Source organism: Lepidochelys kempii, chromosome 9 (assembly GCF_965140285.1).
Source record: "Lepidochelys kempii isolate rLepKem1 chromosome 9, rLepKem1.hap1, whole genome shotgun sequence".
In the NCBI taxonomy this organism is placed as follows: Eukaryota; Metazoa; Chordata; order Testudines; family Cheloniidae; genus Lepidochelys; species Lepidochelys kempii.
This window is the reverse complement of record NC_136388.1, coordinates 74,034,160-74,057,061: the sequence shown is the minus strand read 5'-3', so window position 1 is coordinate 74,057,061 and position 22,902 is coordinate 74,034,160. Positions and strand designations below refer to the sequence as shown.

At 39.7% G+C, this 22,902-nt stretch overlaps 1 protein-coding gene across 1 annotated transcript in view; it reads left to right on the top strand.

Moving 5' to 3' along the window:
- The window catches only part of LOC140917643 (connector enhancer of kinase suppressor of ras 2), a 461,714-nt gene extending 442,398 nt beyond the window's left edge, over nt 1–19,316 (top strand). The window contains exons 21-25 of the mRNA XM_073360900.1: nt 12,310–12,380; nt 15,768–15,868; nt 17,289–17,796; nt 18,174–18,373; nt 18,853–19,316. Of these exons, the coding sequence (XP_073217001.1) occupies nt 12,310–12,380; nt 15,768–15,868; nt 17,289–17,796; nt 18,174–18,373; nt 18,853–19,068 (1,096 nt within the window). The 3' untranslated portion in view covers nt 19,069–19,316. The remainder of the gene's footprint in view (nt 1–12,309; nt 12,381–15,767; nt 15,869–17,288; nt 17,797–18,173; nt 18,374–18,852) is intronic.
- The last annotated feature ends 3,586 nt before the right edge of the window (nt 19,317–22,902 follow it).

The following is a 22,902-nucleotide window of genomic DNA, read 5'->3' as shown; positions in this document are numbered from 1 at the left end:
AAGTTACGCAACTTCAGCTACGTGAATAACGTAGCTGAAGTCGACGTACTTAGATCTACTTACTGTGGTGTCTCCACCGCGGTGAGTCAACTGCTGCCACTCCCCCATCGACTCTGCCTGCGCCTCTCATGGTGCTGGAGTACAGGACACGACGGGAGAGCACTCTGGGGGGGGCAATCTATCTCATCTAGACTAGACACAATAAATCAATCCCCGCTGGATTGATCGCTGCCCGCCGATCCGGCAGGTGGTGAAGACATACCCTAAGTCTCTCTAAGGTAGTGGGGGGTGGGGAAGATTCCCAGGAGACTTATAATGAGGAATATATATTTCTATAATAAGAAGGAAAACTTCCAGCATCTCACATTTCTTAGCAACTGTGTAATTGGCATTGAAGGAAACCCTTGTAATCTGAAAATGTTTGTTTCTTCTACAAGTGATTAGCCATATATATTCCACTCTTGGTTTGCATGTGGCCCATGCATCAAGAGCAGAATCTTTTGGTCAGCAGTGTCCATCGGACCACACCTGCATACAGAGTGCCTTTATGCCATTCACCTGCATAAAGGGTAGAGCAGGGTCAACATCCTTCCATTCCTTCTTACCACCTGTGGCCATGAGATGGAACTGTGAGCAGTGTTTTTACTCTTGTGCACTTGTGAATTTAAAAAGTTTTGTAAACAGTTGTTCCTTTAGGCTAGTTTAGTACTTAGGTTAGTGTAGGATTTTTTCTTAAGTTTCCATTTTTTGGTTACCAAGCTTCTTCAGCCTTCATAACTGAACAACAAACTCCAGATTCTAAGTATCACGCCTCATGTGAAGCAGGTATGACCCTCAATGACAGTCACTCAAAATGCTTATTTTGCCTTGGTAAGGGGCACATCATGGACAAATGTTCAATTTGCTGTTCATATTTTTTTTAAAACCCACAACAGAGAAGAGAGACTCTCCTAAAACTTTTTCTTCTGGACAAGTCTATGAAACCACTTCTAATCTGGGTAAACAAAATCTGCCCAGATCTGAACAGTCCTCGAGAATTGCTGTGATGAGCACTGGCTCTGCAGCCAGTACCAGGATTCCAGCTGCTTCAAAGCATTCCTTTATGTTTCCTCGTTTCAAGTCCTCTTCACTGGCTGACGGGGTAAGGCTCAGCACCACTCTTCTAAAAAGAACAATCACAGGTCACCATCTGAGGTACCTAGCAAGAAAAAGAGGGAGACATTGCCTCATCCTACCTCAGTTAAGGGCAGCACAAGGATGACTTAGGTCCCTCAGGCACCGAAAAGATCCCCAGTGTCCACACTTCAGTACCAGCTGAAGACCAGCTTCACTTGGTCTCTGGTGCAGACCCTGCATATTTTTGTAATGAGTAAACTAGAAACAGATTCAGAAATCTAGTAACCAGAAAGGTAGTTTATTTTATAAAGTTTCAAGGAACACATTATTTTTTAAATTTTTTAAATTTTTAATTAAAGGTACTAGCTGCAAATTTCAAACAGGTCATTATAGTTAAGAATACCACACCTTCTTCAAATATAGTAATACTGTTCTTGGAAATTAGTTTTGTTTCTCAGGAGATGGTTTGTCATTTGGAAGAATTATTTATTTCCATTTTTAAAACATACCTAACCAGGAGTGTCCATCCCATGATCTGTGCACTTCTTCCAGTTTTTAAAACACAATAACCAGCAACTACACTGAAACACTAACATTCACTGCCAAATACACTCATCATTCCTTCCTACCCTAATGAAATTGTCACAGTCTTCCATGTTATAAAGTGACTATGAAACATAAAAATGGTGATTTCAAAGGATAGAATTATCTGAAGAGGACACAGTGTGTAGTACTCATAGAGTCCTAGACCATATTTATACATTATGTTTGTCAAAATTTGCTGTTAATAGCTCTTGCTATTCAAGTTTAAAAGAAAATAGCTCATGTTCAGATATGTACCATTAAAATATTTGTTTTTTAAACTTCTAAAATGTTAGCCCAATGTTGTCTCTTCCCAGACCAAAAGGAACCATTTCTAATAGTCAAAAAGAACATTTCTAATTGTTCAGATTTTATTTCCATTCACTTATTGGCTGCTATTGAGAAAATGCTCAAAAGTATGACAATTAGTCCCAATGGTGATGGTCATTTTTATGACAACTTTCTGGTGTTTTATTTGGTTTTAAATTTTCTATTTTATGATCATTTATCTTGTATTGTATCAGGAGTATTACATTGTATCTGGTGCTCAGATACCATAGGAATGAAATTTATTAAAATGTAGAGAGATGGATTTTATTACTAATGTAGCATCTTGAGTGCACTTGAAGTAAAAAGTGAAGAATATATGGATGCTTTATTTATAAAGCTATCCACTAAGAATTGGACTGAGACCATCCACTCATTGTGGCCCACTAAAACAGCTATCAGAAGGCAATGGCTATCGGTCACTACCAGCTGGAGCCAAATATAAACTAGTGACCCATACATAGAGGACTGTTTCGTCCAGTCCCCTGCTGACAGTTTAATAGCTTATATAGTGAATTTGTTCAAACCCCAAAGGAAGAAAAGAGGATTCTAAAAATGTCAGTGGTAGTTTGTTTCCATGAGTAATGGTAATTCTGTATGTCAGTGACTTTTCTCGTACTGCATTGTAACCTGAAGGTGGGATTTATCTCACCAGCATTAAAGCTCCAGGTCACTGAGCTTTTTTTTTGAATCAGGAGAAAGAACCATCTTATAGTAATTGATTTTGTCATAACTCCCCTTAAGCTATAAAATGACATAGTAAAATTTCTCCTTGATTCTGATATCTCCTTTAGGACTGAATAATTGGACCTACCAGAAATTGTTCATTAAATGTCTCTGATTTTCTCTACTTCATTGTTTTCTTTTGATTGCTGGCAGGGCCATTCCTTGCAGTCTTTTTATTACCCTTAACTTAGAAATTGAAAAACCAGCTCCTGAATTAGTGTATCTTAAAAGCACTGCTCTTATATCAAGGCAAGTGGTCTCCTCCAGCAGAATTGAGGAGCCTCAAGGGGATGGATCCGAGAGCCATAGGGATCACACTTACTCCTCTCCTCTTTTCCAGCTTCCTTGTTTTCTCTTTATCTGTTTCTCCTCTGGTGGAGCATCATTAAAACTGAGCCAAAAATAATTTTTAAAAATGGATCTCTTCTGCTCCAGACACCAGAAGAAATATCTTGCAACTCCTACATCTCATTCAGATGGACTGGCCATCTGATACATGATTTGACTTTCTGTGCCAGAAAAGCCAATAAAATCAGGTGAGGTAGGGCAAGGTAAATTCTTATAGCTCTCTTTTGGCTCTGGTTCTCTCATCTACAAGAGATGCCTCTGTGTGTTCCTGGGAAGACCAAAGACGATCTTACTGTGCAGGGTCCAAAAGTGCAGGATCCAGTCAAATTCCTGTTGACAGGTTGGAACTTGAGAGGGTGAACCTCCAAGAGTGTGGATCATATCTGGAAGACCTTCTGTCTCTTTCAATGTAGGTTACTTTTTAAAATGCAATCATCTTCACCAGAAGGATCCATGAGTTGATTGCATTCTGTATCAAAACGCCTTTTTCTTTAACTTCCTTTATATCATCTAGTACTCAGGTCTACCCCAGAATTCCTGCCAAAAGTAGTTTCTCTTTACAATTTCAATCAAAACATCTTTTGTCTAAACCTGCTCATCCTCAAGAGTCCCAATGGCTTTGTCTGGTTGTCTACAGAATCATCAAATTCTTTCTAGACAGGACAAAATCCTTTAGGAAGTCAGATGCCATGTTCATCTCTTAATCTTGGCATGAAAAAAGCCTCAAAACATCTAATACAACCATTTTCAAATGGATAAGATATGCTAATTTAGAAGGTTATATAAAGGCTGGAAATACACCATCTTCAAGTCTCAGAACACATTCAACAAGTTTTATCTCTATATCTATATCTTTTCACGAGGTCTGCAAAGTGGCCCTGGGCACCCTTTGCTCTGGGGGAGGAGTAAATTCACTTATTTCCATGGAGCAGCTTGCTTTCCTCTGAGCTATTCTAGTTGGCAAGTGGGCTGAAAGAAAGAGGGAATCTGGGCTCCTCCCACTTCCTGCTTCTCTTCTCCACCTCCCCACCCCACTTGCTTGCTGAAAGGAGTAGAAGGCAAAGAGTCCCTGCTCTCCCCAGCATGGCCAAAGTCACAATCAGAGCAGGGGGCCTAGCAAAAGAGTAATGGCAGCCTTGTTCACCCCTATTCCCCTCTGTAGCTAAGTAAAGGCTTTGACAGACTAGCCATAATAATCTAATACTTTGTGTCAACTGAGGAAAGTTGTATTGTTTATAAGAATAACTGAAATACCTAGAATATTTCAGATGTATGCATTTTGCACCTTTGTTCCTAGAATTTACTGTATTTACTGTTCTTCTTTTCACCCACCTCAGGTTATATTGTATTATGAGGCATGGACAATGTGATAAATTTGGCAAGAAGAATTTTTAAGTGATTAATAGATTCCAAGGCCAGATTGGACCATTGTGATTATCTAATCTATCTGACCTCCTGTATAACACAGGCCATAGAACATCGCTAAAATAATTCTTAGAGCATATTGTGACGTTACACCCCATATTCTTCATAGAAATATGGTTATGATATGAATATGGCATAACTATGATATATTTCATGCAAGATGGCTCATGTAAGATATAATTGGAATGGTTATGATTTACTGAATGTGATTATTCAATTTGTATACATGTGTCATTTCTGTATCTAAAGTTAGGAATATTGACTATGTAACAATTACAACTGTCTGTGTACTTGGGGGAACACTCACCAGGCCATAGGCAATTGCCTCCTGAATGACCCATTTAAGAAGAACAATAGAACTCTAAAGATACTAATCTCTCTCTTTCCTGAGAGATGTCCTCGGATGTAGCTGTGACACTACCAGGTCAGGTGGTCCTGTCACTTGATACAAAATACCACCTTGGACATTGCTGGAACTTTTTCTCTGTAGGCGGATGGGGATGAAACAAAGGTTTCCCACCTTAGGTAAATCCTTTTCAAGGCTGGGGAGGGGGTAAATCTGGACTCTCCTCCATTGCCTAACCAAGAAGAAGGACTTTCTTAAAGAGCCTGAAGGGACAAAGGAACTAACCTGAAGGGAAAAGCAGGGGTGAGTCCAGACTGAGACGGGGGTCCAGTCTATAAGAAAAATAACTGCAACTCTAAGCTACTGAAACTCTGCAACTTACCTAAAATAACATTTAGGGTAAGAAATTACTTCTTGAAACCAGACTCTTTAAGATCTTAAGCTTAGTATGCATGTGTTGTTTTATTAGCTCAGTAATCTGTTTTGTCCTGTTTGCTATCCCTTATAATCACTTAAAATCTGCCTTTTATCGTTAATAAATTTGTTTTGTTTATTATTAAACCCAGTTTGTGAAATTTCTAACTGGGGCAGGGGTAAGAAGTTGTGCATATCTCTCTTCATTTTGAGGGAGAGGGCGAATTTTTATGAGCTTGTGCTGTGCAAATCTTTTTATACAGCACAAGACAGTATTGTTTTGGGTTTATTCCCCAAAAGGGGTGTGCCCATGAGCACTGGGCGAATCCTCTCTCACACAGATGACTTCAGTCTGTGTTTGTAGTTGGGTGTGGCCCTACCTGTGTGTGTGCTCAAGAGGCCAGAGAGCCTAATTCAGCAAAACAGGAAGAGGGAGTCCAGGCTGGTGGAGCAAGAGGGCCTTAGTGAAACCCCAGTACCTCAGGTGGCAACCCAGAAGCTGGGGGGGGGGGGTCTAACCTGTCACAGCAGCATAGTCAAGCAGGGTAATGTGTACAGCTTATTGCTTTGAAATACTGGTGTAGATTTTAAGTGAGTTTTAAGTGTGTTGGCTGGAGAACAGACAAAGTGGTTACTGGTTTGTTATTTTCTGTTTGCTTATTTTGGGTAAGGGAAATAGGGGCAGAAAAGTAAGAAGAGTGAAAGTCAAGCTACCAAAAAGTTGGAGCTCTACAGATTGCAAGTAGAAGAAAATGAGGAAATGCATAAGAGACAGGTGGAATTAAAACAGATGGAAACTGAAGCAGAAGCAACCAGGCAGAAGTTAGCTTACGAGAGAGCCATGGAACTGAGACAGCTAGAGGCTGAGGAAGCCCGAGAATGGAGAAAGCTGGAGGATGACAAAGAATGGGAAGCAGAAAATACCAGACAAAAGACAGCACATCAGAGAGCCCTGGAACTGAAAGACAAAGAACTGAAGGAAAAAGAAAAAGAGGAAAAGCATCAACTGGCTATGATGGAGTGGAAGAGACAGAACCCTACACCAGCGAGCTCCACCTCTCCAAAAATCCCCAATGGGAGAAGCTGTGCCCTCCTTTGATGGATGGCTGCCCATCACTGGTAGGTAAGGGGTTAAAGCCACCCTGGGGAGGCTGCACAGGAGGCAGCCAATGACTAAAAGGCTTATAGTGCCAGCCAATCAGAAGACGCTTTATTGGAACAGCCAATCAGGGCCAGGCTGGCCCATATAAGAAGGTGCTGCTGAGCAGAGCAGAGGGCAGAGAAAACTCCCTGGAGTCTGAGGGAGGAGGACCATGGACAGAGCAGTGCTGGGTAGGGTCAGCAGAGTATGAGACAGCTCCAGGCTGATGGCTGCCAAGCTGAGGCCCTGATACAAGGGCAGAGTTGGTTCTGGGGCTGCGGGGGAAGTGGCCCAGGGAAGGAGACAACAGAGTTGGAGGAGGGGCAACACATGGTGGCCAGCTATAGGGTCCCTGGGTCAAGTTCCAGAGTAGCGGGTAGGCCCGGGTGTCTTCCCCCCCTTCCCCGTTGCCCCCACTTGCCACTGAGGGGAGTGGCCAGTGAATGGACTGTAGTTTGCCACTGAGACAAGCGGCTAGAGTTGGAACTGCGGTTTGCCACTGAGGCAAGTCGTTGGACTAAGGACTGTCGGTCCCCTGTAAGGGGGGAAAGGACCGACCTGGACACCACTGGAGGGCTGTGTCCAGAAGAGGATGACGTGGTCCGGGGCGTGACACTGGTCTTGGAGGTGGAGACAGATGAGATGATGGATGAGACACCACCTGAGAAGGGCGTACTGGCAATCCCCAAGCTAATTCCCCAGACGGCCAGCAGGAAGCACTGCAGTGGTGCGTCCAGCCGCATTACACCTCCATACAGTGAGTCTGGGGACATTGCTGAATATTTCATCACCTTTGAGAGACTGTGTATGCTCCATGTGATTCCTGAGGATCAACAGGTGATCACTTGGGTTGCAAAGTTGACTGGGAGAGGTCTGGACATAATCAATAAGATGCCAATTGGTGATGCTGCGGATTATGGTAAATTTAAGGAATTGGTTTTAAAATGGTTTCAGATTACACCTGAAACATACAAAATTTAGTAGTAAAATTTAGAAGACTTAAGAGAGAGTCTGGTTTAAGTAATGCGGTTTATGTGAATCAAATGAGAGATCTGCTGGATAAGTGGGCAAGGGGAAAAGGTATTACAAGCTTTGAAGCAATGTGTGATTTGGTTGCTCAGGAACAGTTCCTGAGTATGTCTAATGATGATGTAAAACAGTGTTTAGGGGATAAAAAGGTAGAGATGATTGAAGAACTTGCAACTTTTGCAGATAAATGTGAACAATCTCAAGCACCTAGTTGGAATAAATCACAGGCAGAGGGGTTTTAGTTGGTGGGAAGCAAGGTTCCCAATTTTCCACTGGGAAGAGGGAAGGTGGATGGGAGGCTGGACACTCACCTCCCCACGTTAACTCCTCCAGTCCTTGTCCCAAATCTCCTGTAAAAGCAGAAGAGCCACAGAAGGTGCTATCATTGTAATTCCACGGAGCACCTGAGGAATAAATGCCCTATGCTGAGTGAGAACAGGCAGCAGGTAACTCATGGAAATGCTGCTACCCATAGCACAGAGGCACCTCAGGCAGTTGCCACTTATCATACACAGTTTGTAAAGGTTGCCACTGCACAGCCAGTTTGACTTAGTTGCAAAGTTTTGGAACTAGGGATTTTGTGGTGTAATAAATAAATAGCATTCCACCAGTTCAGTAACCTTTTCTTATTGTGGAGGATGGGGGAGGTTGATAAAATCAGATGCTGGAACACTGTCTCATTAATAAGAATTATGGAAATTCCCCTTCATGATTATCTTTGACACTAGTACACACTGCATACTAAGGAAGTTAATCAGACTGAAGCTATAGTCCACTTTCACTAACATCATTTTTACCTCAAATCTAATGCATGTAGCTAGCAAATGATAGACTACTCCTTGATAACTTTTTATTCTAATTATTTCAATTTTGTAATTCTGTAGTACAAATAAAACTGAATTGCTTAAATTGTCTAAATTTTCTCTTTAGAAATCTCTCAATTTTCTTTGGAATTATATATAGTGATATGGTCTGTAATAGAATATATCTAAATACAGTACTTTTGATAAACTTGATGGTCATACTGTCTTAATTCAAAATTAGTCCCAAAATATTTTAAAAAATTGATATATTCTATAATATTAAATAATGTAAGTTGTTTCATATCTACTCATATTGAATCTAAAAACCTAATTTTATTCAGACTACAAAAGAATAAAATGGCAGTCCTTCCAATGTTTAGATTATTGAGGTAGAATGGGGTAACATCTGTAACTACAGTTTTGCTTCTGTCAATTTAAGAGAAAATTTTTCAGTTTTCTTACAGTTCTTTTGGAAATTTTAATGCCTCTGCATGATCTTCACTATCATCATGTTTGTAGCCTGTGATAGGGCCTTCAGTGGCCGGGCAGCCTAGCATTTGGATAGGGGCTGGAGGGCAGAACCTGCCCTCCTTTCCCTGAGGTCCTGGCTTAGAGTCCTGGGCCACTCACACCCCTAGACAGGGGAGCTGGATCTTGCTCCCAGCCATGAGTGGGAGGCTCAGGACCTGTTGTAAGTCCTTTAGTTTGGGGCATGGCCCTGCTAGTCCAGTTTCCCCATGGTTGGCGATTGGCAGTAGAGATCCCCCTTGGCAGGGGAAGACCTACTTGCTTCCAGTGGCTGCATTGGCAGGGAGGTTGCATCTGTGCCTTCAGGCAGACACACAGAGAGCTCCTACCTCTTCACCAGTCAGCCCCTAACTGAGCCAGGCTACCTTCTTTTCTCCCCCTTCCAGGCCTGGCATTGGCTTCAGGTATAACGGGTGAGGCTAACTGAACGCAAAGGTTTTCTTTAATCCCTGCTGTGCCTGGCAGCTGCCTCTCTGCTCCTTCACATAGCCAGTTTTGCATAGACTATACATATTCATATTAGTAACTTTATTCAGTACATTCATGGTGTTCCTGTGAATTTAACGTAAGTTTAAAGTTTTGGTAAATGTCAACAAAAATAAATTATTATGCCTTTGTGACTGAATAATTTTCCTTCTCTGAGTCATATCAATTATATTTCCTGGTCCTGCAGTCCTTATTCAGGTGAAACTCCAACTGAAGTCAGTGGTCATTTTGCTTGAGTAAGGACTGATGGATGATAATTTATACTTAGCTAGCAAAAAAATGAGATCAGTATCAGGTCATAAGTGTCTAAAGACAAACAGTAACAGTATTTTTCTAAAGCAAGACACCAATAAAATTTTTAAAGGAAAAGAAACGTGACAAACCTCTCATATAATTACATAAGTGAGAACTTTTATATTCACAGTCAGTGCCATATTATGATATGTAATTTCACGATTCAGGAACACAATTTTAAAATTACCAACACTAATTATTAGTAAACAAGGGGAAATGTGATTTCAGTTATTGCGATAAATAATAGCTTTTGTCAAGAAAAGCAAGTATCTCACAAATTATAAACATGCCTTTTGTTGAATGAACTTGTATTGCTGGGTATTATAGTGGAGAAAATGTTAAAGAACTGTTCATTGTTTAAAAATTACTTCTGTATGTTCTTGAGATCAGTTATTTGGGATGGCAAAGCAAATAAATTAGATCTCTGTAGGCAGTTTTAACATTTGCACCTGATGTTTGTGAAAAGTGATCTGCATTTTCATTCCTATTTCTAAATTTTCCACCTTTTTTCATTTAATAACAATAATACTTAACGTTTTAGTAGGTAGTTTTTCATATCTTCACAGGTCTACAAACAAATTAATTTTCACAACACCCCTGTAAGTCTGAAAATTAAGTTGGTCATTGTCCTTATTGTATACCTGAGAAAGCTGTGATTCAGCTAAATTAAGTGGTTTGCTGAGGACCACATAGTAAGTCAGTGACAGATCCAGTATTAGAACAAAAGCATTCTGACTCACAAGTCCTTGCTTAAACCATTAGACCATTTTATCTCACTTCTACATTGCCTTCTTTTTATGGTAGCAATGACTTTTCCCTCATTTTATATCCCCTTTCATATGCTGTACCATCAGAATACTCACAGATTCAGTGAGTTAGAAATTTATTGTTGAAAATTGTTCACATTTAAATAGGAAAGAAGTATATTAAACTATCTTTCTTCATGTAACTTACACAAAAATAAACGTTCTTGTAATACATATGTTATTCATGAACGTTTGTCTTATGAGAAGCCCTTGAAGGGTAATCTTGTCACATGGCTAATAATTTTATCCTTGGTTGATTAACTGTATCAGTGTCAAGTTGTGCTATTTAAAAAAGGGCAGAATTGCTTCCAAAAAGCATGTAATCTCACTGTATAAGGAAACTGCTATCTTTTAGACAGCTGTTAAGTCTTTGTTGATTAAGGAAATATTTGAGGCTGCAGCCTGATTGTTCTCAATTTCTATTATGAACACATTTTTAATATTTCTGAATGAGAGAATGCTTTTTAGTTATCAAGAGAAATCTGGCATAGAAAACACTGATGTTCATATTAGGGTTTTTGCTTCATCCATTGTGATCCTGATGTTTCATTATTGCTGAAAATTGGCTGATTCATTCAGTGTAACATGATCATTCTATATGCAGGCAAAAAGAAATGAATTACACTTGATAGAACTCTCCAGAAGGAAGTCTATTTCAATCAAGTATCTTTACCTTCTCTCTAATTCTGTTCATTTTTTTCTTTTTATACGATTCAAGTAAATATATTGTATAAATACAAACTTAGTGTATTTCAGCGAGGATGGAGTTTGGAGAATTAGTCCCAAAATATGCTTTATCTAATGGTCTGGTTTTGAAAATACCAGATCATCTTGTTAAATAAGGAGCTGCTCAGGGATAAAAGAGTAAATGTGTGTGCAAAATTGTAGCATGTTGTCAGGGTAATATCCCTTTATAGATTATATTATTATTGATGCTGTCAGGGTATATTTCTTTCTGGATAAAAGCAAAGCCATAATCACAGAAGATAACAGAGATCAAAATTTTCTTCCATGATTCCAATCGTATGTACACCTAGACTGATACTTCAGAAGTCAATCATATACTACAGTCTCATTTTCACTTTTAGCTTTCTGATTCTACAAGTACAGAATTTTCTTTCATAATTTATGTCTGTATGAAATCATGAGCATCTTTCTGTTTTTATTTTAATACTGTCTTGTATTATCACCATGAATGTACCATGGATGTCACCATGGAAAATACTGTTGTTGGTTTCTGAAGTAATTATTACTTTGGCAGTAGGTGCACCAGCAATTGATCTGTCTTTGAGCCAGTTCTGTGGGGCCATAAAGGGATGCAAAGGCCCAGAAACAAGCAGAGGGGGCCTCAGAACCAATGTAGTATGTTCCCCTCCCCGAAACCATGGAAGCCCTTCCACACAAGCACTATGCAGTTAGGATTCAATGGATATTTGATTACACTTGAAGGGGGGCAAACTTAGGAAGCCTCTGCTCTATACAGCATGCTCCCCTAAGTATCCAATGGAAATATGTATAAAAAAGGAGGTGTTAATTAATTCTGCTATTTGCAGTGTTAGCTGGTGCGCTGTGTGTTTGCTGCTCCATTTTGGTGGCGTGATAGACCATTGGCATCCTGGCTCTCAACAGTGCTAGGCTGGCACAGTTTGAGTTACAGAGAGACGCATAGAGGCTCTGGTTCTCCATGAGCTGTGGATTGAGATCAGATTTCTCCATGGCTCCTCGGACTCTGTGTACTTCAGTGGCTGCATCCTCCATGTAACCTCATTACTCTGATGAAAGTATAAGTCAAGTTTTTCTCAGTTTGAAAACCATTGGTTTTTACACTACTACTTCTCTTTCCTCTGTTTTTTCTACATTATAAGAGAATGTAGGCCACAGCATTTACCACTGAAGAGTCCTTTAGATATTCTTCTTCCTTGTCTATTATTTTATTAGATGGATGAACCGTCTGGGACTTGCAGCCATTGGTTATACACCTGATGACAAGGATATTCGGCCAGATGAAGGTACGGCTTCCGTGATTTTAATCAAAATTGACTTAGAGAGGTCTGAGAAGAAAGAAAGGCTCCAAAAATGCTTCTGTTTATTGAGTCAACTCATGATTTGGTCATAAATCACAGATATCTCATGAGTTCTTCATTAATGTAGGCAGTACCTTTTAACTATTTGTTTTCATAGATATGTGTAATCCCTTAGAAAATACATTTAACTGTGCAAACAGAAGAAAAAATGAAATCCAGAATGATCATTTGAAAAAGCAAAGAACACAGTCTTAAGGCAGTCTTTAGGAAAACAAGCATGATTAATAGAATTGCTATTTTACATTTAGTATAAGAATGCTAAGTGAAAGCAGATGGCTCTGCATAGGTCTCTGTTAGTGCCATCAGCTGTGCTAATCCCTAATGGGAGAGTGACATGGGCATAGGGCAAGTTGCACTTTAAACTCCTTTTAGTTCCTCTTGAGTGCACTCTTCAGGTGACTCCTTCACCTCTCTTGGGGTGGAACCCCAAAGTCCAACCACCCTTGGACTAGATTTCTGGGTTGCAGCCCTGATTCCAAACTGTGTAAACACAGCAGGCCTAAATGTACTTGGCACCTGCAAGGAATTTTCTCTTTAGGAGTCTGTGATCAGCAACTGATTAAAGAGGCTTAAAAAGTTGCATCAAAACAAACATATTTTTGTTCACCCAAAGATACATAGTAAGAAGGATAAAACAACAAAAGGTCTATATACCTCATTCTTACATCACTTTATTCTTTCCTTGCAAGTGCTGGGTAAGATCCACTCAACCCAGCCATTCCTACTCCTGGCTGGGAGTGATAGACGATCGCCTTTGCAGTATTCTCTGTGTGTGTCTGTCTCTCTGTCAGAGGCTCACCTCCTGCCACTGCTGCCGCCCAGCCGCCTCTTCCTCCCGAGGCTGAGACATTGGTGGTTTAGTATCCCCTTTGGTCTCAGGTTTGGGCCTGAGAAGAATAAACCTTGCTCTCTGACAGTACCTTATTTTTGCCATTGTTTCATTTCTTGTTTGTTTCCCCCCTAACAGTCTTCTTTAAGTTAACTCCTCAAAATTAGGCAGGATAATATCAAGCCAATAAACTCAGATGCAAGCGCATATGATCTTCATTAAAAATAATACAAACAACTCCCTCATTCTCCACAGAGAGACAGAGTAGTAGCCCTGCCCCCCATTTCTCCATCAGCCAGCAGAACAGGTCACACACAGATGGGGTGAGGAGAATGTACTCATTTAAAGAGAAAATAGTAAACAGGAGAGAAAAATGAATGGAGAAAAAGTGTACTTTGTTTTTACATTATGCAGTCCAGATACAGTCTTTTATATCATCACGTACAGATTATGATAAAATACCCAGGAAGGAACATTTCGACAATAGAATGACTTGATTGATTAACTGAATATTTTGATATTGCAGTTTGTAAATGCTTTTGTCTTCTGTGGAGGAGTATGGAACTCCTTTCTGATTATTACTGTTGGGGAAGAGAATTCTACTATAAGTACAACATGGACTGCCTGATTTGACAGGCTACTGGTATACTCCTTGGGTGAGTTTTGAGGCATTGGGCTGAAAGTGAAGTGCCTTTCAACTATCCACGAAGTATGTCCATAGCCAGCTAATGAACACAGTGATACACACAATATGGCTCATTCATTATAAATTGCTTTTTTAAAAGAAAAAACTCAAGCCAGCATTTTTAAAAAACACTTTTGAAATGTTTATGCTTGCTTGTGTATATGTCTAGGGGTAAAATTTTCAAAAGTACCTAAGTAACTTAGGAGCTTGAGTTCCATTTTCCAAAGTGACCTAGTCACTGCAGGGCCCAAGTCTCACTGGAAGTCAGTGGGACTGAGGTTCCTAAGGTTATGCCTACACTGCAAAAGAAATCTCATGGCAGCAAGTCTCAGAGCCATGGTCAACTGACTTGGGCTTGTGGGGCTTGCGCTATGGGGCTAAAAATAGAAGTATAGACATTCCTGCTTATGCTGGAGCCTGGGCTCTGAGACGTGGCAAGGCAGGTGGGTCTCAAAGCCCAGGCTCCACTCCAGGCCTACACTGCTATTTTTAGTTCTATAGTTCAAGCCCCCAGAGCCCAAATCAGATGAACCAGGCTCTGTGACTCACTGCTGTAGGGGATTTTTTGCAATATAAATGTGCCATAAGTGTCTGAGGACCAGATTTTCAAAGGTGCTTAGGGGCTTGAAGATGCAGATTGGTAACTAGTGGGATTTTCAAAAGTGCTTGAGTGGGTTATGTACTTAACTCCCTGTGAAATCAATGGGATTTGGGGCTTAACCTGCCTCGGCTCTTTTGAAAATTGCACCAGGCACCTATCCATGTCTTAAGGGAGTGGTCACCAACCGGTAGATTGTGATCGACTGGTTGATCCTGGAGCCTCTGGTAGTCGATCGCAATCTCTGGCCGCTAAAAGTCCGGTGGTGCAGCGGGGCTAAGGCAGGCTCCGTGCCTGCCGTGGCCCTGCGCCACTCCCAGAAGTGACCATCACACTCCTGAGGGGGGACAAAGGTCTCCACGCGCCGCTCCTGCCTGCAGGCACTGCCCCCACAGCTCCCATTTGCTGAGAAAGGGGAACTGCTCCCATTAGCCAAGAACTGGGAACTGCAGCCAATGGGAGCTGCGGGGGCCATGCCTGCAGAGATGGGCACCATGCGAAGACCTCTTCCCCCACCACCAGAGGCCACAGGGATGCGATGGCCACTTCCGGGAGCGGTGTTGGGCCGAGGAAGGCAGGGAGCTTGTGTTAGCCCTGCTGTGCCACTACCTGAGGTAAGTGCCACCTGGAGGGAGCCCGACTCCTCCTGCACCCCAGCCCTCGGCCCTGAGCCCCCTCCTGGAGCCAGCACCCCATATCCACTCTTGCACCCCAACACTCTGCCCCAGCCCGAAACCCCCTCCTGCACCCAAACTTCCTCCCAGAGCTTGTTCCCTTCACTCCTTCCTGCACCCCAACACCCTGCCCCAGGCTCATCCCAGAGCCCCTCTACACTCCGAACCTCTCAGCCCCAGTCCAGAGCCCACACCCCTGCCCCAGCCTGGTGAAAGTGAGTGAGGGTGGGAGAGAGCGAACAATAGAGAAGTGGGGATGGCCTGAGTGGGGCGGGCTTCAGGGAAGAGGCGGGGTAGATCCTGGGTTGCACTTAAATTCAAAAAGTGATCTTGTGCATAGAGAGGTTGGAGACCACTGTCTTAAGGCATCTAAATATCTTAGAAAATCCACCTCTTAGACACTTCAGAGAATGGGACTTACCTTGTCTATATCAGAGAAAAAGTGTGTCATTTATGCTTTGAAAATGTTGCCAATACTATCTTATGAGTAAATATTGCAATGAAACAGAGAACATTTTGTTACCAGATTACTGGAGTGAAAGTGACCAGGATGATATTGATGGCTCTTTAACCCTGAAACAGGAAGGTCCTTCAACACTATGTGACACCTACCATCGAAAACCCTCAGTAAGTCATGAATAGTACATGCTGTATAAGGCCAAGAAATACATTTCCATGCTTCTTTGATTAGTATTTTGCTTGCTTTGTAATGGCATCTAATTACATCATGAGCAGAACAGAGGTGGTTCTCAGCTGTAAATTATGAGAATATTATCATTTCTAATGGCTAAGAGCTGGAGTGAATGTTCTGAAAATAAGAAATGGAAGCACATAGAAAGAAGAGGCTACTGCCGTCTTACTCTGCTGTGTTTACCTAGTGTGTTTAAGTCAATTTTTTCTTAAAAAAAAAATCCAATATGAAAGGAATATATAGATTTTGACTCCATTATGAATAAAATGTTTTGTACTTGGGTCATCTCTATTAACTGAGAGTTTATACTGTATCTACAGTGTTCCATATTTACTGGAAATTAAGATTTTTAGATTGTATTCATACAATAGTCATCTGGAGGAAAAATATTTTATTTATTAGAAACATATCTTTAAAGACAAGTTTCTTTCAGTATATAGCATTGTGTAAAATACCCATGGTATTTGCAATATTTTTCTTAAGAGGTGTTTTAAAGCAAAAAATAGCTGATAAAAGTTGTGTACAGTGTATGGGCAGGTTCTGGTAGCTGATAAAAGCATTGCTGCTATACAGTACATGGGTAGGCTGTGATATTTAACCTTTGTTTCTAAGTGCAGATAGGACTGTTCTCTATTTTTCTTTCAGATTTTTCTTCAGCGTGAATGACATGATCCACACACAACCAGAACCAAAGAAAGAGTGACTGAGGCAACAGCATCACATGGGTGAAGTTCAGACTGATTTTCACCCATGTGATGCTGTTTTATCAACCGGGATACAGGTTAAGCCCCTCCCTTTCTGTTTTTCCACTTTTTTGCCTTTCTCTTTTTTTTAAATTAAAATAGTACAAAGACCAAGCAGAATTTAATTAAAATAATTTGGATAAGCTCAGCAGTTCCCTAAAATTTAAATGTTTTCTTGGGTGCTGAAGTGTCTCTTTTTTTTTCCCCCTGTTTGGCTGGAACATCTGCCCTTTGAAAAGAAAGGAAATCCAGTTATGGTTTCTTTTGAGGGCTTCCATGTCTTTCTCACAACACACCGCTGGACTGGGTGTAAGCTGGGTAGGTCTTTGCAAAACCTATACCAGTGCTATCCTGTCCTTTCCAGCAGGAGTTGCTCTTGGGCAGAGAATGTGTCAAAACAAGAATAGGGAGTGGTTAAAAATGTAGTGCTTACATAAAGTATTACACAGTTAGTTATGTCTTGCTTGCTAAGAGTTTATAGTGTGACATACCAAAATATACAAATCAGATCATTTGGTTAGTACTAATCATATACTGAACTGTATCTGTTGTGGTTTGTCAATGTCTAGTCACAATTATGTCTTTATAATCAGATATTTTCATTCCTTCTTAGGTGAATTCTTCAAGTCCATTCCCTGAACTGAAACATGGTCGACACTTTTCAAGCGAATCTACCTACTCCTATTCTTCTGCGGAGGATTCCCGACAAGATGCCACAGGAAGTACACACTCATCAGGATGCAGACCTCCCTATCGAGAAAGGCGCTCATGGCAGGACCTGATAGAGACCCCTTTAACCAGTTCTGGCCTCCATTTTCTTCAGACTGTTCCTCCTGAACCAGAATATGTGAGTGGCCGACCTGGAATGTCACCAGAGAGGCGAAGACAGGCAACATTACCAGTCCAAAGACATCACAATCATGAACGAGATGGACCTTTCCCTTTGGTGGAGTGGCAAAGGGGATATAGTTCACATAACAGGCCCCAGAAGCAACGTAGTCAAAGCCTTCCACGAAACAGAGATGTCAGGGGCAAAGGGCGTGTAAAGTCTTCAGGCATAACAGAAGAGAAGCCTGAAGAGAAACTTCTTATTAAAAAGCAAAATAATTTCTGTGAAGAAGGTAAGATTTTGAAGGGACTCTGGCACCAGTACTCACCACTGACCTCAATGGGAGCTTTGCCATTGACCTCATTGATGAATGATCAGGCTTTATATGAGTATCTTTGTGGCAGAATTATAATTTCCAAGAAAAATGAAAATATGGAGATTGCATTAGTTACTACACCGTAATTTTGGTTCAGAAAGTGTATGTACATTCTGATTCCAACTTTATTGTTGATCAGAATGTTTTGGTTTTATCAGTTCTCAAATCGGGAAAGGATATTAGGTGGTTATTCCATAGGCAACTTTCAGAATTCTTGAGCTTTTCAGGATCTTTCATTACCCTCCCATCCAAAGTTTCCTGGATTGTTAAAAAAATTATAATTTTTTTTCCAGAAAACATAAAGGAAATCAGGGAAAGTACAGATGGTCTGCAAGAGCTGTACAAGTCTTTGGAACAAGCCAGCTTGTCAGCCTTTGGAGAGCAGCGTCCTTCTACCAAGCAGGAATTCCGGAAGTCTTTTGTAAAGAGGTGCAATGATCCAATTATCAATGAAAAACTTCATCACATCAGAGTTCTCAAGAGCACTTTAAAAGTAAGCTGTTACCATTAATGTTTATGTTCAACATGAAATTGTAACAGTATAGCTTCTTAAAATTTTCAGTGTATGGACTTTTATTTTAGAGAGAGAATTAGGTCACAAGGAAACTTTGGCAGTACTGAGAGAAACAGAAGATAGGGGACAGTTGCCAACCTCACAACCATTGCCAGTATTTGACACTCTTGTTTCCTGTGTCATGGAGGATGCCAAGGACTGAATTGTCAAGAAGACCTCATTTACTACGCTTTTACAATTACAGATGGTCACTGTGGAATCATGCCAATGGATATAGGGAAGATTGCCTTGCACTGTGTGAGCTGTAACAGTTCTGGGTATAGATGAAGGACCTTAGTGTGCATTGCAGTTGCTCTAGCACCTTTTGTTAGCACTCAAGGACAAATAAAAGGCCCAGTATAACATGTCACTTAAATTGTATTTCTGAAATGTGCTGTGGTTTTTTTGGCATTTGACAGGCAAAGGAAGGGGACCTGGTAACTATCAACAATCTTCTGGATGATCCCAACTTGACATCAAAGAAGTTCAAAGAGTGGAAGCTAAAGAACTATGAATTTTTCCTGGACATTTGTGAGTACAGCGCTGCTCTGAAACCTCAAAATGGAGCCGCTGAACTTGTAACCCCTGCACCACTGCTGACACACACACATTCATTCATTGAAACACATGTCTGACAGGAGTAGCACCGTGAACCCTTGCTGGGTGCCATGAGAAATCCAATATGGCAAACACTGTAATATTTGTAAATGTACTCAGCGGTATTGTAAATAACTTGGATAAGAGAATAGTGCCACAGGATGCCTACTACATTGCATGAGAAATATTATTCTGTTCTGAATTACTTTGTTTGCTATTATCAACCAACATGCTTATCAAGTTCTGCATTAGAAAGAAGCAGTGCAGGAGTGTAATGGAAAATATATACCAGTATATTTATTTAAGGACTGTACTAAAGCTAAGCTTATAGTAATGAGTTCTTACAACCATTTTATATATTTAGATATATATTATATGTAAACATATCTACGTATATAAAAGGTAACATAGTAGTTTATATTTATTTTTTAAAATACCCTAAAATTCACCTTTTCACAAGTTTTTCTTGAAGGAAATATATAAAAAAAAAAATACACTGGCCACTCTTAGGGGTGCACATTTTTTTCCAGCCTTTCCAAGCAGTGGTAGCTACCATCTTTATGAAATTAGAGAAGACCAGAGTAATAAAAAAAGTAAACTTAACCACTTTCGGGTGCCTTACAATGTATAGTGTATATATCCAGCAAATAGACTCTCCTTTGGCCCTATGAGCATACTGTACATGCCACTTTGATGTTGTGCTTATTTTTAAAACAATGAGCTTTCCTTTAAAAGGAGTGGCCATAGGCACGCAAGCGTGGCACAGAAGAGGTTAAGACACAAGTAGAACAAAGCTGGTTGTTCACTGATGCTGTCACTTGAACTGACTTTTCTATCTACTTTGAAGTGTTTTGTGGAAAAAGAAAAACATCTGCTTCTGAAGATGGTAGCTATGGCAGTTTTCAAAATCGCACCACTGTGAATTTAGTGCCACAAACCTGTGAGTCATAAAATTATTAAAATATTGTTATCTGATGCTTCAAGACTGAGAATTAAGTAAAAGATTCTTGAACTGATCAGTTGTTTGTATATCAGACTGTCATATAGAGCTGGGTAAAGAATTCATATTGTTCAAAATTATTCACCATATAATTCTTTATCTGTAGATACTTCATGAACAAGTTAATTGCAAGTGTTCAATTCAGTATTTGAAACTCAATTTGTATTAATTAGTTTTAAATGGATGCATAAAATCACATGGTTTCTTTCTGTTCTCTGCTTAGAAACTTGAAGATTCAGGTTTTTGGAGTGAATATTTGCATTTATGAAAACAAAATCTGCTTTCCATAAATATTCTCAAATACGCACTTAAAACTCAAGTTTCTGCAAACATTCCTGATAGTAAACTTATTTATTAGAATATTCTCAGAAAGCAATTTCATATATACATTTGAATAAATATTTGCAGAAAAATGTATTTGCCCAGTTCTAGTTTCACAGAGGGAATCAAAGTGTAAAGTTCAAATTATTTGTTGTGATATGAAATGGAAAAAGATGGCTCTAGGAGATAAATTTACTTTATAGAGACAAGAATTTAGTGAGAGAGCATCCTTTTGTTTGGTTCATTTATGATACAGTACCTGAAAAAAAGGAATGCTACTCAGACTTATTTTTCTATCACTATTATACCACCATTTATTTGAACCATAGTGGACACAGTGGTAAAAAAATTCACCCTGAAATAATTCCAGGATATAGTTATATTAGTAGAAGAATATTACTGACCTTTATATTGGGTTCTCGGCATCACACCAGCTCTTGAATCATGAAATCATTGCACTACAGTTATAATTACATTTGGATAGAACATACAAAATAAGTGCATAGCAATTAAGTCCATGCTTGGTCCCATTCAGGTCAATGGGCCCGTAAGCATGGGCTTAAAAGGGTATGATCTTGCTCCTGTTTAAATTAATGGCAAAATTCCCATTGTCTTCAGAGGAGCAGGATTAAACCCTAAATGCTCTGCTGAATAGTGATGGATTTAAGCATGCACTTAAAGTTAATCCTGTGCCTAAGTGCTTTGCTGAATTGCAGCAATAATGAAGGTGCAGGGAATAGACAGAGAAAAACTTGCCATCATACATTCACCAAAATCAGAGTTGTGATATTCATGCAAACAGTAAACACAAATCTGAATGTATTTACTATGTGAACATTTTAATTAGTGCACCACTGAATAGAAAGAGCATGAGAAGAGAGTTCTTATCTTTCTAACTTTTGTTCATATCAGATCTATAAATATAGATATAAATATGTATCTCACTATTTTTTTATTCCTGTCCTCCATATGGTGTGGGAGGAGTATTATGTATTGAAATAAGCAATGGTGTAAGGTGGAAAAGCCACTTTGAAACTGTACTGCATACTGTACGTGCATTAACAAGAAGCTATAGATGGTCACAAAATACTAATTAAATGGATTGTGCTTTTGGTGTTCTTACTGAGATTTTCTCATCTGCATTTTGGTTCAAACCCAAACCACAGTCTGTGCTTTTGTACTAAGATTTTAAAACAATGCTCAAGAGGGATTCCATTGTATTGTAACCCAAAGATCGGAAAATGCCACTTGACTGGAGAATATGTTAAATGAAGTCTTTGGTAAACATTCAAAAGTGAACTTACACTCTTCTTCTCAAATATTAATTGGATAGAGCTAAAATAGAAAGAATATTTTTTTCTAGTGGATATGTGCCTCCAAAAATAAACAAAAATGGTAGCTAAAAAGACTGGATCGCAACCTTCATTTCTCAGAGGGTTTAGTATAATTAAAAGAAAAATAATCAAAGATATTTCTGAAAGCTAATGAGTGGCTGAGATTAGTCTGGGCCATAAAACTAATCCCTCCCATGGCTAAGAGATCACAACTTCTTTTGATCATATTTTCTTAAAAAGCTTTCCTTGGCATGAGTCTATTCATTTTGAAGTTCTAGTGATATGAGTCTGTATTTTACTCTTGGAGAGCCATCCCCATTAAAGAAGCTAAAATGTGTTTTGGTTATTCAGGATTAAAAAAGTGAGCTAATAAGGAAAATGAACTGTTTTTCCTTTTAGTATACATTGGACAGGTTTCTCATGGCTGGGGTTGAGACAAACTGGGAGATAGGTTTGGAGCAAAGCTTAGCCCCTAGAACAACAAAAAAATTATTTCTAAGTCTAAAACAGTATTTTTATTCTTTTAGCTTTTACAAATATCACTAACATGTCAATAGAGACAAAGTATTTTCAGAATAATTTTGACATATTTACTTACATGCATACAAAAGTCTGTACAATAAATAAGAATCGGTTAAAACTGATTTGCTAAGAAAATGTCAACTAATGTATGCCTCTCAATTTCTGTTTAATATTAGGAGAAGCAGAGTTTAACTTTCTAAACCAAACAAGACAAGACTTTCTGTATTTAGGTTTAAAAAAAAAACACTTGAGAATACAGATGTGGAGTTCTTTAAGTTAAAACAAGAAATTGTTTTAAAAATGTGAATTATACATCCTACATTTTAAAAATAGCCTCCATCTTTTCTCATGGATAAAATAAATGAATAGGCTGGTTAATCTAGACATTTTGTTTGACATATGAGGTCAGATATTTGGCTCTGTTTCTGCCTATTTTGCCTTCTCAGGCTGTGCAAGAAAGTCAAAAAGCTACCCAAAAAGAGGCTGTTAGAGATTTATCTTGGCATAGAAGAATCTCGGAAGAAAACAATATAGACAGATCTACTCCACCAGCTCTTGCTCCCAGTGTAAAAGGTGTCATAAGGGCAGGGCTAGGGAACACAGCATTTCAGTGAACCTTGTGGCATAATGGCACTGAGGCTGTTGAAATTTGTGCTCATAGTTGGCTTAGCTCCTAGCCAGCCGTGAGGTTCAGG